Raw genomic sequence first — 16,230 nt, 5'->3', positions numbered from 1 at the left:
AAAATCAATAGAAAAATTGCTACTTACATGAAGCATTTTTTTCTTTGTAAAGGCAAATGACAGTGTATTTTGTTTCAGGGTAGTTGAGACATTTTTCAACTAGTAAACTGGTTTAATCCTCCATTTTACCTGTTCAGATAAAAGGATCCTTTTTCATCTCAAATGCTAGAGGCAATGTTTTTCACAAATGATTAATCTACTAATTGATTATTAATTAAAAAAACTAGTCTTTTCAAAAAGAGATAGAAACCACTGCTTTTTTGAGAGTAAACATTTAATATTTTGTTACTAAAATTTTTATTTTAGGGATTTGTATTCAAAGTTGATGTGGTACACATTTTAGTTTATATAGAGAAAATGTATTATTATTTATGAAGTTATTCTTAATTCATTTTAAAAACAAATTTTAACTTGGCCAGGCTTTTCTCTTTGAAATTCTAAATACTTCTATTATTTCTGCATCTTGAACCAGTAACTTTAAAAAGCTTCATAGCTGGAAATATTTTGTTGGATAATTATTCTGCTGTCAAAATGAATTTTTGTCCTATACAGATGTCACAATTCATTTTGGCCTTCTTGAAAATATTTGTGTATAATTGTGTGTGTGTGTGTGTGCACGTGCGCATGTGTGTTAGTCAAACAATGGAGCCCCACTGAACATTTTACATTAAAATTCAATTAAACAGGAACATATATGAATAAACATATATAATAAGTGAATACTGAGAGCTATCAAAGACTCATTAAAGTTCAAATAAATAGTCAGTACCCAGTATCTTAGAATTATCGTAATTTTTTTCAGTCCTAAGAAAATATAAAAAGTGGGAAGTGCATCTACTTAATATTTCCCTAGTGACTTCCAGAGAGTCAGAAGGAGGATTTATGAAGAAGCCAAATGTTATGACTTCAGTTAAGCAATTGCTGAAGTTACATGGAAAATATATTATTAGTGTCATATGATTGCTTACTACTGACTGGCTCACCTCATTATATTCCTGAGTATAATGAACTGAAAGAATAATAGAAACAATAGTAACATCTGATTAACCACAGGCACATCACTCTTGCAACACAACATTTTAAATATACATGAGGAAAAAAGTTGACTTGGGGTTATTAATATTTAGTAACATTTCTACAAATTAAAGGAATGTGAGGATGCATAAATTTTAGCAATCTTTGAAAGACCAATTTAGCTCATATCAATATATACTGCAAGGGTTTTATAATTTCTTTTTTTTTTTTTCTGTATCAGTTTAATTGTTCTGTACAGATAAAAAAGAAACCAAGCATGTGGTCAAGAGTAGTGGGCACTCATAGACAATTTGTATATTCTTACAAATGTGTTTAATTATAACTCCTTGGAAAGTATCACAGATTTTCAAAAGTTTATTTTAAGTTTGAAGACTAGACAAGGTCATACTGATTTTACAACATCCTACGTGATTTAAGTATATATACAAAGAAAAAAAACAACAACATTGGAATATTACACAGCTTGAAAGTTTGTAAAGGTTACTTGTGTCTTGGTTATTTTTGTTCTTCCTGACACATCATAGCCAGCATTCAGTATTATATTTCATAATTTGTTAACTAGCAAAGATACAATCATTAGTACCCTAAATCTTCAAAATTCACACCAACCACTATGAAGATGTTCCAAAAGAGAAAGTCAACCGTAAAATTGTAGTTAGTGAATACAATAAATGCTTTAAATAAGACGTAGATTCAATGGGGATGTTTAAGTCATGAGTTTTATAAATTTTAAAAGTAGCATATTGCAGTTACTTAATATAGTGAAGAGTAGGTGATTCCTTTTGTTTTCTGCTTATGAGATTCTACTTGTTTTAGAATTAAAATAAAATAAATTTGCTTTACTTTGATGACACTGATACAAGTGACACAAAGGCTACTTCAGAATAAGTATCAACATTTTCACTTGTGAGAATCCCTTTACTGTCATCAGCTTTGGGCATCAAGGGACAAATAGAATCCCCATTGGACATGCTATGTTGTGAAAAGCACATCAATCAGAGGGAACACGCCCAAGTAGGGGAATCATTTTAGTGTCTTTCAAAAGGTAACTAATATAATTTTAACCAACTATCTTGGAAAAAATATTTTTAACAGGTGTCAATAGAAAAACATTCAAAATATCATGAGACCATTAATAATTTTGGCGAAGTAAATCATCACAAATAATTACTCCTAATATTTAATAAATACTCCTAAGAATGAAGAATCATGCATAATCTGTAAAGGAAAACATCCAGAAATTCAGTAGGCCAGGAAATCCAAAAGAATTAAGGGCCATCGGCTAGATAAATAAGTGTATGTATATTTTTAAATCTTAAGTAATTATTTATAACATGACTTTAAAATTTAGCCACTTAAATATTTTTTCATTTAAAATTATCTATAAAAGAGAATATCAATAATAGAATAATTTTGTTTTTGAAAGATGTTGAAAACTAATTACCATTTCTGAGGCTTAAAATCAATAATTTCACAATAAAGCCCTAAAGTAGAAAGCATGGGGCATAGAACCAATATGTGGCCAGCCAGTCCCCTTGGACCAATTAACTTGCTTTTACTAAAAATGTCAATGTGATTGACTTTCTCTTTGAATTCTTCACTATGATTGAAGACCACTCCATATATACATCAGTAAGAAATGCTGTTAACACATGGACAGACAGGACAGTAACAGTCTAGTGGCTTTTGTTATGCAGCACAAAGATTAAAGGAAATAAAACTTAGCAGTGTTGTGTGGGACCTTAACATTTCGTACACATACCATCCTTCTTTTTCCAGGACCCTTAATTTAAAATTCCAATAATTCTGTTTCTAAGCCTTATAAAATAAATACTTGTGAAGCTTATAAATTAGATGTTGAGGACTTTTATGGAGGCAATGTAAGCTTTAATTTTACAGACATGTCACGGAAACCTCCATTATCAGTAACAAATTGTTATGATAATTGCTTATTTTTTCAGGACCTTTGAAGCAAAATAAATCAATTCATCTTGGAAGTGGTTTACTACTTTGTCATTAGTAAATACTTTGCTCCTTACAAACACCTACACAATGTGCTTTCCTGGGAAACCACCATCATTTTCAAATATCAATAAAATTTTAGTTTCACAGGAACTGCGGAGATGAACAAAGAAACTATGAGTATGCTTGGCCAAGCTATGCAGCATTTTGTTAATATCTGCTTGCTAATTGTTTTAAATAGACAAAAAAAAAAAAAAAAAAAAAAGAGAGACTAGTATTTCTAGTCTTGAAATTCAAAGATGAGACTATAAATACCATCAAAATGAAGATTTAAATTTAAAGGTACATAATGATTTTTGTTGTTTCTTTTAGCAAATGGCATCATGGTTTTCACAAAAGAAGTATTTGGAAATTACCTTGTTATACCTTCCCTCAAAAATAAAATTTCATATTCAATTTGTCAATATTAAGTATAGTTCAATCTACTGCTCTTTAATCAGGTTCCTTATATATGAGTAAATATGAAAATTCTTCAGGCAAATAATTGGAGAAAAATTCAGTTAGGAAAAAAGGATTGATTTATCCAGGCAATATAAAAAGTAAAGAATACACATGCAAAGAAAAAGGAAAAAAGTTACATAATCACTAATTAGAAATAATGAAAGTAAAATGAGAATCATAATATTAATTTGTACTGCATATTACAGATTCTTCTAATTCTGTTATAAACACTGATAGTGTTAGGTAGGCACAGGGAAAAAGGATGATGCAGTCATTACAGAAAAAAAAAAACTTATTGCTAACATCATAGTTTTTCTTTTATAAGAATTAGTTGAGTATTGATTTTAAAAGCTCTATCAACTTTTACCAGATAACTATGAGGTTCTTTTTTTTAATTTTTGCTATAAAAAGAAGGCTACTTTCTTTCCCTAATGTAGTTCAACCAGTGCACTAATTCAGAAAAACAATGAGAAAAGTAATTTACAGTTAATGTGATGGTTACTTAAGAGAGGTGAACAAAAAAAAAAAAATCAAATAATCAAAAAGGCAGGCTTAGACCTCCTTAAAAAGACAGTTAGTGGCCTACCATAATTTGAGCACTTTTTCATGAAAACAAACCCCATTCAGTTTCCTACAGATTTAGCACAGTTTATTCCATGGAGATACTTTCAGCGAAATAAAGAAGGGTGTTGTGGGATGTGCAGCCTCTTCACTCCTCCTCTGTGCAACCCAGCAGCTCTGACCGCAGTGTGATCCTTCCGTACCAAGACCAAGGAAGGATTCTTATGTGTCGCGCATAGATGGGAGGGTCGATGACATTTTTTCTGTGGGTGTCATTGTCAAAATTGCCCTGGAAGACCTAATAAAAAAGAAAAAAAATGATTTTCAATCATCTGGTCTTCTTTTTCTACAGAATAATTTTAATTTACTTGAATGTATTTCCCAAATGCAAGATTAGATAACTATGAATTATTTTCTTTGCTTCAAAAGATATTGCAGCCTCTTTTAAGAGATCATTTTAAATTGAATTTTCAATTAATGTTTAAAGAGTTAGAAAAGGTAAGAGTTGATTCTAAAGCTGGAAGATATAATTTTTATCTGCCTTTCTCCATTTTTAAAGAATGCAACAGATTTTTTTTTTTTTTTTTTTTTTTTTTTTTTTTTTTTTTTACAAAGACTGATGTTGGTCGGGCAGCTTGTCCAATTTACTGTCTTTTAAGGAATAACTCAGAGATCTAACTTGCTTTCAGATGACAGCCATCATTTGGAACATGTGTGCTTCACATTCACAAAATGCAAGGGGAAAGAACTGATAGACTGTACAGAATGTTTTAAAGAAGAAAGTTTGGAAGCAACTTACATTATTCTGATTATACTTGACCTTAACTAATTATATGGCCTTTAATTATGGAGGTTGGGAAATGGAGTACATGGAGATTTGGTGAGAAACAACAGTCCTTATCACAGTGTTGTTTGTTCACTTCTTATATAGAAAATAAAATTAATTCATCTCCCAGAAAGACAAACCTATCAATGCTTGTTCTGAACTAGATTTTCTTTTCATCTACTAAAACTTGGATCCATAAGATAAAATGTTATAATCATGTGACTTAAAATATTTTGAAATTCTTCATTGCAAGGCTGCTTCCATTCTTCTTCTTCTTCTTTTTTTTTTTTTTTAAAAAAAAAAGGTTTTATAGATTTTTTTCCCATAGAGTTGTTTTTGTTATTTTTCTTTTGTATCAGGGATTGAAGCCAGGGGTGCTTAACCACTAAGCCACATCGCCAGCCCTTTTAATTTTTTAAATTTTGAGACAGAGTCTCCCTAAGTTCTTAGGGCATCAGTAAGTTAGTGAGTGAGGTGGACTGTGAACTTGTGATCCTCCTGCCTCAGCCTCCCTAGCCATTGGGATTAGATATATGCCAGTCACCATGCCTGGTCTATAGAGATCTTTGAAGTAACTTTGACAAGTGCCAATTAAAAAAAAAATTGTAACACTGGGACCTTGATAAGAATGACAGTAAATTATAAATTACTTAGGCAGAAACCGAGTTACTTATTTATCTGAAGATTTTATCATTTCTCCTACAGATTTTGAGTGTTTCTTATTAAAGTAACTGCTAACATTTTATTGTTTTCACCTAGCTCAACTAGGATAGTGAAAATCTTTTCAAGGTGTTTCCTTCATACCAATAAGTTTTCCTTTTGACTAGCCAGTTAATTATAGTAATAAACTTATTTATTAAAAGGAAAAGCATCTTGTGATTGAAAGATAATTTTTTTTCTTATTTAAGATCAAAGCATGACTATATGGTCAAAGGAAGAACTGAAAATACCTCCCTCACCCCCCAAAAGAAACTTCATCCTATAAGAGAATACCTAACTCACATCTTTGAACCTTTTCAAATTACAGGGAATGCTTTAAATATAAGTCTCTAGAATAAGTTGGTTTGTTCTTATATGGTCACAAAAGATTCCCCTAGAAAGAGAAAAATAAAGACACTTTTCTTTAAAGCATTAGACAGTGTGGCACTGATTAATTGAAGCAACAGTTTAGAGTAGGTAGTCATCCTGCTATTTTCATCGAAAGATTATTTGCCCTTGAAAGCAAATGGAAACTGCTGTCCCCCTCTGGTGGGGGAATAATTTTTCAACTTGACATAAAATACATCTCAAAGCTGATTTTTGAATAAATATTTGCTGAAGAATAGAATACTAAACTCTGCTTAGTCCTGAATCCATCATCCTGACACAATAAAATTTATACTAATTTAATAGGAACTTTATCTCCATCAATGCTCTGGCCTATATGAACCAAGGAAGAACTTACTCTGTATTGCCATGTGTTACTGAGTTAACAGTGTCTCTTTTAGTAAAAGCTCCTACATATAGGAAATACCATGTAAACATGCACCAAAATCTGGAAAGAGCTTGTCATTTCAATAGCAAAAAGAGGGTACATGCTCTGGTTTCCTGACATTCTCTCTGAGCACGATATTGGATTCAAATGCTTCACTGTAATGTTAAAATTTAATATGGAATCTAAAATCCAATTTTGTTCCCTGCTAGAGAACTTAATGTATATCTTTGAAATAATAGATTTTAAATTCATTAACTTTCATTGCAAGATCTATAACAGTTCAAAATATAGTGTTATAACACCTCTTGGAAGAAAAAAACAGGAAGAAACAATTTTAAGACTCTCTTAGCACAGGTTTTAATGAGGAACTCAAGATACAAATCATTAAATGATTGATTATACTTATTTCTTCATAATGTATATATTTCTTTATAATATAAAGAAAATCTGCTGGTTCTGAAGTTGAATACATCTTTGAAAATTCTGAGTTTTTGAAATATTTAGAAAAAATCAGCTATTTTGATGCTCATTTAAAGAAACAAGTGAAGTTTCAGAAAACAGGATGATTTTAAAATGAAAGTGTACTGTGAAAAATAGCCAAATTTATATTGAAATTGCCCTACCTGTGGTCTGAAAGTACCAAAAACACAGTTTTGTTTTGAGAGGTTTCTCAGTAATGACAGCACAGAGCACAAAACACACAGTTGCTAAGAGGACATCTCGTGGTTGCTGTGTAAACATGTGGCACATGAGCTGTTTTCTTGTCTCCGGCCCTAGGAAGACCCTGCATAAGGACACCATTTCTATGTTTACCTGGCAAAGAAATGCAAACACAGTATTTTGGGTTGCCTTCATAAAATATCTAATATTTCTAAAAATGTGGGTTTCAGATGCCCACTTTAAAGATATAGGCACTCCAACAGAAATTGAAGTCTGAAAAGGCTAATGGAGAATTAAATCACTATATGGAAGGGAAAACATTTTAAGTGAGAGACACAGTTTGATTTACATTTAGAAAATATATGATCAAGTTTCAGTTAGACGAGGAGTCTAATTAGCTGATGACAAGTTTGCTGATATATTCAAACATAATAATGCCTATGGAGTCTGTGAGGCATTTCTAACATATGGGGCCTCAACAAAAAGGCATTCAAGGCACTTTGGAGAGACTTCCATAATTACAACCTAACAGAAGAAGAGAGAGTGAAAACATAGTACCCTCAACTTAGATCAGATTTTGTATTTTGTTTTCTATTGTTGACTCTCCAGTAATGCTAGTTGATATTCAAATCAGGTTTTAATGGGGATTCAATTCTCAACACAGACAGAATAGCAGATAAAATGTAACAACTAAATGTTGCTTCGAGTAACATTTTTATATATTTTTAGGATGAGACTTGTCATTCATTTTTAGAGACCAATGTCTGTTCAGACCAGTGTAGCTGTCATTAACAGGAGGCTGCCCAGGCTCATGAAGAAAACAAGACTGTCCTTCATGACATGGTTAGAATGGTGGGGCATATCTCAGCTCTTCTAACATTCATGGACTAGGACTTTATAAATATACAGAAATAATTTGGGGATTTTTTGTAGATATTTCTTTAGAAAATCATCTGGTTCATAAAGATGTACTTCTTTTTATTTGTTCTAAAATCATTAAAATTTTTAAATAGATTTTCATTATTTTAACCATTTGGAATTTATGTACACATCATCCAAATAGTGACTGGTTTTAATTTCCTGAATTCTTCAAGGTTAAAGAGTCAGCATATTACTGAGGTCTCATCATAATGGAATGAAATTAGAAATCAATGATAAAATAAAAAATAAAAACTACTCCAACACCCAGAGACTAAATAATATGCTACCCAATGAACAATGGGTTGCAAAATACATCAAGGAGGAAATTTAAAAATTCTTCAAGGTTAATGAGAACACTGATACAACATTTCAAAATCTCTGGAATACTATGAAGGCAGTACATTGCATGGAGTTCATTCCATAAAAGAAGAAAAAGTCAACAAATAAATGACCTAATACTACATCTCAAAGCCCTATAAAAAGAAAAACAAATCAACACCAAAGCAGTAGAAGACAGGAAATAATTAAAATCAGAGCTAAAATCAATGATATTGAAATAAAAGAAACAACTGAAAAAATTGACAAAAAGTTGGTTCTTTGAAAAAATAAATAAAATTGACAAACTCTTAGCCATGCTAAGAAATAGAAGGAGAGAGAAAACTCAAATCATAGCATACATGATTAAAAAGGAAATATCATAACAGACACTACAGAAATACAGAAGATAATTAGAAATTATTCTGAAAACTTGTACTCTAATAAAATAGAGATTATTGAAGGCATCGAAAAATTTCTAGAGTCATATGAGTTGCCCAAGTTGAATCAGGATGATTTACACAATTTAAACAGATCAATTTCAAGTAAAGATATAGAAGACACCATCAGAAGCCAACCAACCAAGAAAAGCCCAGGACCATATGGATACACAGCTGAGTTCTATTAGACCTATAAAGAAGAACTAATACCTATACTCTACAAATTATTTTGTGAAATAGAAAAAGAGGGAGCATTTCCAAACTTATTCTATGAGGCCAGTATCACCCTGATTCCCAAACCAGGCAAAGACACATCAAGGAAAGAAATCTTCAGACCAATATTTCTAATGAATATAGATGCAAAAATTCTCAATAAAATTCTGATAATTCAAATACAAAAGCACATCAAAAAGGTAGTGCACCATGATCAAGTGGGGTTCATCCCAGGGATGCAAGGTTGGTTAAACATACAGAAATCAATAAGTCATTCATCACATCAATAGATGTAAAGACAAGAATCATATGATTATCTCAATAACACAGAAAAAGCATTCGACAAATATAGCACCCCTTCATGTTTAAAACACCAGAAAAACTAGGGATAACAGGTACTAATCTCAACATTGTAAAGGCTTTCTATGCTAAGCCCCAGGCCAACATCATTCTAAATGGAGAAAAATGGAAGGCATTCTCTCTAAAAACTGGAACAAGTGAGGGATACCCTCTTTCACCACTTCTATTTAACATAGTTCTTGAAACACTAGCCAGAGCAATTAGATAAAAGAAATTAAAGGGATATGGAGAGGAAAAGAAAAATTCAAAATAGCACTATTTGCCAATGATATAATTCTATACCCAGAAGACCCCAAAAATTCCACCAGAAAACTTCTTGAACTAGTAAATAAATTCAACAAAATAGTAGGATACAAAGCCAACACTCAGAAATCAAGAGCATTTCGGTATGTCAGTGACAAATCCTCTGAAAGGGAAATGAGGAAAACTACCCCATTTATTATAGCCTCAAAATACACACACACACACACACACACACACACACACACACACACACACTTGGGAATCAACCTAACAAAAGAGTGAAAGACCTCTACACTGAAACTACAGAATACTAAAGAAAGAAATTAAAGAAGACCTTAGAAGATGGAAAGATCTCCCTTGTTCTTGGATAGGCGCAATTAATATTGTCAAAATGATCATACTAGCAAAATCACTATACAAATTTAATGTGATTCTCATCAAATCCCAGTGACATTCTTCACAGAAATAGAAAAGCAGTCATGAAATTCATTTGGAAAAACAGGAGACCCAGAATAGCTAAAGCAGGTGGCATCACCATACCAGACCTCAAACTATACTACAGAGCAATAGTAACAAAACCAGCATGGTATTGGCATCAAATCACTATGATAGGAGACAGGCAAATGAGAGTGGTGGGAACATGAAGTTAAGGAAATAATTCTAGAAAGTGAGCCCACTGTGCTGACTCCTATGTGCTTACTTTTCTAAGCAGCAATCTACCTGCAGCTCTGCCTGGCTTAAGTGGACAGGATATGTCCCATTTCCTCAGCAAACTATCTGTTATCTACAGGAGAAATGTAGCTTTAAAAAAATTCCATTAAAAGAAATGCAAGTTACCCTGAAGGTGAGGCTTTTGTAACTCTTCCACAGACCAGATCCCAGAACTCCAGGAGATAAGGATAATTCACATAACCATAAAATCTGTAAGAACAGATTCCTATTTGAAACAGCATCAGGGGCCAAAGTGATCTAGAGTGGTCATGGCAAGGGGGACTTGAAAGTCTGAGGTCATTCCACTATAGTCAAAAGTCAAGAGGTGGATAGGAGTGGGATTCTCTAGAAACTTCTATGGAATCCCTCATAAAACCAGAAGTCAAGAGAGGCATGCTATCCTTTTTCTGTCACCCACTCACACTTGAGAGCATCCCCTTTCCCTTTTCTTATCCCTTCTAATAAAATCATATCTGTTGCTCTGAATGACATGTCTGAAAGCTTTCTGACTTATTTGCAAGAATGGGATCCAAGTGGGGAGGGCTTTGCACAGCCTCAGTTTCCCAGAAGCTCCGGCCCTGTAATAATTCCATCCCTCTGGCCTTTATTTCTTTTTTCATATGTGTAGAATCCTACACCTGGCATTCCATACATTATGCTAATAGAAGTGGTGAATAAAACTTTCTCAAGTTTTTCTTAATTGTTTAAATTTGCCTTGTTAATGGTGTCAAGCACATTGACTACACCTGTACACCAAAGTGATGTTCTTCTTAAGAAATAAAGGACAGATAAAAAATCCACTTTCCTAAGGCAGCATGTGTGTGTGTGTGTGTGTGTGTGTGTCTGTGTGTGTGTGTGTGTGTGTGAGAGAGAGAGAGAGAGAGAGAGAGAGAGAGAGAGGGAGGGAGGGAGAGAAATAGATGTGGCTGAAAGTGAACAATTCTTTATTTGGCATACATAATTTCATTTATTTATCCTTTCATCTGGAAGACTTTTAATAATGAAGTTAGATAAAACAGTCTTTACTAGCTGTGATCCTTGAGGAATCTTGCTGTAATCTAATTCTACCCATACAATAAAGAGATTTGAGACAAGGAAGAGAACTCAGATCTGCCAGCACTAAGTTCCCTCTCTAATATTTCTGAAGTGGAACTTTTGACCTATCCACAGAAAGTCTCAAACAAATAGTGCAGGTGTATATTTAGATAATTAGAAAGCCTATATACTTATTAGAATTATGCCTGTCTATAATGTCAACCTATAAATACTACTAGTATTTTATTATCAATGAGCAGAGACATTTAGCCCATCAAAACAAAAAAAAATTGACATCTTTAAACAATAACAATACAACTCTTTAAAAATTCAAATCTAATGCTTCAGGATAGATATTCACAGGTAAAAAAAATCTTTGTGTTATATGAATTTGAGACTTGACCTCATCTTGATTGCATTCCATTGGATACCCTATGTTTTAACTATGACTCAAAGTGTGACAGTCTGAACACATAGTATGATAGTATTAATTTACTATATAGTATTAACAGCTCAAAAGACAGAGAATGCCTTTACTGTGGATGCAGTATTTTGATTAATGCCAATCTAAATTTTAAACCTGTTTAGGTTTGGGGTCATAGTTGATTGATTTATGGTTAGATAACCTCTGGATTTTTTTTCAAAAATTTTATCTTAAGCCAAGATTTTTAAAAAAATTTTTTTTACTTGTAAAATGGTTATAGCATAGGTGCATAAATTTATATTTATTCTAATTTTATTTTATTGAATTCATGACATTTTCAAAATAGTGATTTTTAGTAAAAATTATAACTTATTTAAAAATAGTTGAAACTTAGTGGGTATTATAATTTAAGTACCTTTTTCATAAAGTGATAATTTATGTATAATGAGTATAAAATCTGACTTTCATGGGTGATTTAAAGGTAAGATGCTCATTGGTTCAAAGTCTAGCACCATAAAACTCTTTTAATACTTAGTATCAATATTACTTATTTTTTTCAGACTGAAAAGTTTAGTTACAATATGAGTTAAAGAATTAGTTTTAAGGTTTTAAACTCATAAAAATTTTCACAGTACTAGTATATATAAATGAAATTAAATATAATGTATTTTATTTGGATTGTGTTTAGAAGAGATACCCTCTGTACATAATTCTATGATTTTATTATCAATAATGTTTTAAACTAATCTACAATTAATCTGTGCTCTACTTGGCTGTAGGGCATTTCAAAAATCAAAAGTTTTCTTTAAAAGTAAAATATTGTGTTGAAATGTGTAGAAACTTTTTAAAAATAGTATGAGCCTATATAATATTTAAAATTTTTAAATTTGTGCATGTGTGAAACTTCTGTTAGTGATTTGATCTAAAAAGTTTAAAACCAAAGTTTGATTCTTTTAGCTAGCATAGGCTCCAACTGATATTCAGTAAATTCAATTTTATAAGAAAATTTGCCAGCATCCTGAAACCATTTCATGATTGAAGGGATAGTATATCATTCTTGATGGTTTCCTGTGCAATCAATTCCACTAAACCAATGAAACTCTGTAACTAAATTAGTCTAAATATGAACACAGCCTTTCATATGTAATAAGGAAATAAGAAACTATTTTCCAGGTAAATTCCAATATTCTGAAAATGTTCCTTTGGAAAATAGGGCATATTGAGAATCACATTCTAAATGGTTCACATGCACTGAAAAAAAGGCTTCGGTTGGAGTTGTAGATTGTGTTAACAAGAGTCTACATATACCATAAGATTGCAAAAGAATGAGCTGAGGGATCAGCCTTCTCCATAGGTTATTCCTACAATGCTGCAGCAAAAATCCTCAAAACACAGGAACACAGAGCTGCCATAATATCTTTTGCCCTTAAGAATCCTGGATAAAATTACTGCTCTCCAAAATTGCAGGTGAAGTTAACAGCCAACCAAACCTTTTAGCGGGTGAGCATATCTGTGTATAAATTAAAGGGGAAGAAATTCAATTAAAGTGAACATGAAATACTTGCATATAACGACATATAAGATTTTAAGGTGAGCCACAGACAGTGACAGGGGCACATGTCCCAAGTTGTGAAAATATCATGTATGTAGTCTTTAGGTAAGAGATCATATGGAAAACACCTTGTTTTTGTATCACCTACTAGTTATAACAAATTAGACAACCAGCTTTTTTTTTTCTGTTTTTCAAAGGATTTGATCATTTTGTTTTCTTTGCAAGGAAAGTATAGCAAGATACATATTTGTCTGAAGTATGCCTCTGTGTGCTATCTTCAATCAAAATGCTAACTAATGAAAATTTTCTCTGGTAAGCATCTCTTTTCTTGAGTTTAGGATGTGTGAAAGCTAGTACAAGCCTAGTGTTTGTGCACATGACACTCTGGTGATCAGTATTCAGTCCATACAACTGTGTAAAATGAGTGTACAATAAAAGATTAATCTTACCCAAAGAGAGCTCTGGCCTTCAGCTCCCATGAAGTAATCTCTAAGCTCTTGGATGTGCTGTCTGAAAAAGTACTTTGTTTACCTGGGAGCCATGGACTATATCAGACAGTGTATAGTAGCACTGCAATTTCAGTTGATTGCATTGGGAAAACTTGAACACCAAGAGTATCTGGAAAACTAAGTTCAGCCATGCAGAAGGTCAACCGTGTTAACATGATTGAGGCTCAATAAAAACTCTGAACACCAAGGCTGGGGTGAGCTTCCTGGTTGACAATACTTTTGACTTGCTGTGTCACATTATGGCAGAGAATTCAGCACTCTCCAGATTTCAACTGGGAGAGAATAACTGAAAGGTCAAGACTCGGAAATTCTGGAACCTGCCCCATATGACTCTTTCCTTGACAGATTTTTATCTGTATGTTTCCACAGACATGAACTGTGAGTATACGATTTTAAAATATATTCTGTGAGTCCTTCTAGTGAATTATCAAATCTGAAGATGGTCTTGGAGACCTATGAACCTGCAACTAATGTCGGAAGTGAGGGCAGATCCATGCACGTATGAATTTGTTGGGATGAACCCAACTACTATGTATAACCACGAGGCTCTGAAAAAAAAAAAAAACAAAACAACTAAACATAAGTAAATAAAAGAAGAAGAAGAAAAAGAAGTGAGGGTTGACTTGGGGAATTCTAAACTTTTGTAATAATTGTTGTTGAAGGCTACAGATTTTTCAGAGTAATTTTTTTTTTTTATTTGTAACATTAGCAGTCAGAAAAGGAATGTCAGTTGTGTAAAAGGGTATTTATTGTCTAAAACTTCCCCTACTTCATGGGTCAATCCGTGAGTGCTACTCAGGCTTCAAAAGTCATTTTGATCATACTCTCTTTTTTAATTCTTTGAACAAATCTTGACATAAAAAATCTAATGGAATTTCTTTATTTTGTCTCTTGCGCTTTCTAAATCCTCTACTTTTAGGGTGTATTTGTTTTCTCCACTTTTTGCTTTTAATCTTAATTTCTGGATAATATTTATTCTCATGAATATGAACCTAATAAATATGTCAAAGAATTAGTGTCCCTTGTTTTCTTTTATATTTTAGCAGCAAAATATCTTTATTCTCCTGTACTTCTTTAATATCATTTTCTGCAATGGTTTATAAATTCTTTGAGGAGCATTACTTTGGATATCTAGTGATTATTAATTTGAATTCCCTTGAAAAACTGCAGTCAGGTTTTCTGAATGCTATAGAGCATGACGACATATATAAATAATTCTTCACCATCATAATTTACGTTGGATACCAATTTTTATCTGTACTCATTTCAAAATGATGTTTTGTTCCATAAGTCCTTTAAAAAACCTAGATCCTGGTTGCTTTAGAGATTTGTTTGCCTCTCAGGCTCTCTCAATGAAATTATATGAGGCTTTCAAACTGCCTATCTAAAGATTTAGCTTCAGAGGTCCAATTGTAGAACATTTTTGCTTGATGGAGAAAGTAAAAGAAAAACATAGACAAGTTCTACAGATTTCTACCAATGTATGAATTACCTTAAATCTCTAAAATAAATATACAGAATTTCTGAGAAAATTATTTTCATTTCCATTTTGCTTTCAGGATATTTTTTATGCTCTAAAGTGTGCTGTCTATTGTAATTATGTTAAAAAGTAGATCTTTGATTTTAGGCAATTCTACATTTCACTGAACTGATCTGGCTTAGCTTCACGCTCCTAGTAGCTATAAATCTCTAATTGTATTGAAATAAATTTTTAACTAAATCACAAATTTAATGTTCATTTAGAATTCTTGCAGCATTATTTTCACTCTGTTGCTCTTTCTAAAAGATTTTTTTTTCCAAAATGCATAAATAGGGATTTCAATTATAATTGGCAAAAGTGCAAATATGGTTCTCTTTCTTTTTTAACCTACATTTCTGGCCTTTCATTGCTTTTCACATTGCCATACATTTTCTTTAGTTTTCCTGTCTTTGACATGAAGGCTGATTGGTTGATATTTAATTCTTGATTGGGAAAGGGAACCACATGTTAGCCTTCTAAAATCCATTTTTCTCAGATCTTTTTGAATTTGAGATAGTTGGAAAAGGGGTGGAAATACCACTTAAAAAGCTTTCAATTCATGGCCTCTCATGGACAGGCTCAATGTACCCCCAAATCTGTGAGATTAAGGGGTCCAAATCTCCCCTGTAATACTGACCTTTGCACTACTGACATGGTTGGATAAGTGACATTTGTAATTCCTTAGTCAACTATGAAAGTGACAAGTTGATCTAGAAGTTGCTAAAATCCACCTCAGTCAAATGAGAGGCAAAAGGGAACTCCACCACTTCTGTAGACTTGTTTATTTTATTTTGTTGTTTTTGTTATTTGTTTGTTTTGGGGTAACCTTGGCTTCAATTAGCTATAGAACTGGTATCTTCTTTTAAAAAAATCAAAAGAGTGTAATTTCCTTTTACCTTTTGTTATTAGGTCATGACCCTGGGAATGAATCCCAGAGAAAAATCAAAGCAAAAGATGCTAACTTTGTTG

At 32.4% G+C, this 16,230-nt stretch overlaps 1 protein-coding gene across 2 annotated transcripts in view; it reads right to left on the bottom strand.

The window, feature by feature from the left end:
- Nucleotides 1-1,293: 1,293 nt before the first annotated feature.
- The window catches only part of Edil3 (EGF like repeats and discoidin domains 3), a 397,607-nt gene continuing 382,670 nt past the window's right edge, over nucleotides 1,294-16,230 (bottom strand). For both annotated transcript variants that reach the window (XM_027927824.3, XM_027927826.3), the window contains one exon: nucleotides 1,294-4,357. In XM_027927824.3, coding sequence (XP_027783625.1) covers nucleotides 4,208-4,357 — 150 coding nt within the window. In that variant the 3' untranslated portion in view covers nucleotides 1,294-4,207. The remainder of the gene's footprint in view (nucleotides 4,358-16,230) is intronic.

Source organism: Marmota flaviventris, chromosome 5 (genome assembly GCF_047511675.1).
Source record: "Marmota flaviventris isolate mMarFla1 chromosome 5, mMarFla1.hap1, whole genome shotgun sequence".
NCBI classification, from domain to species: Eukaryota; Metazoa; Chordata; class Mammalia; order Rodentia; family Sciuridae; genus Marmota; species Marmota flaviventris.
This window is presented reverse-complemented; position numbering and strand designations above follow the sequence as displayed.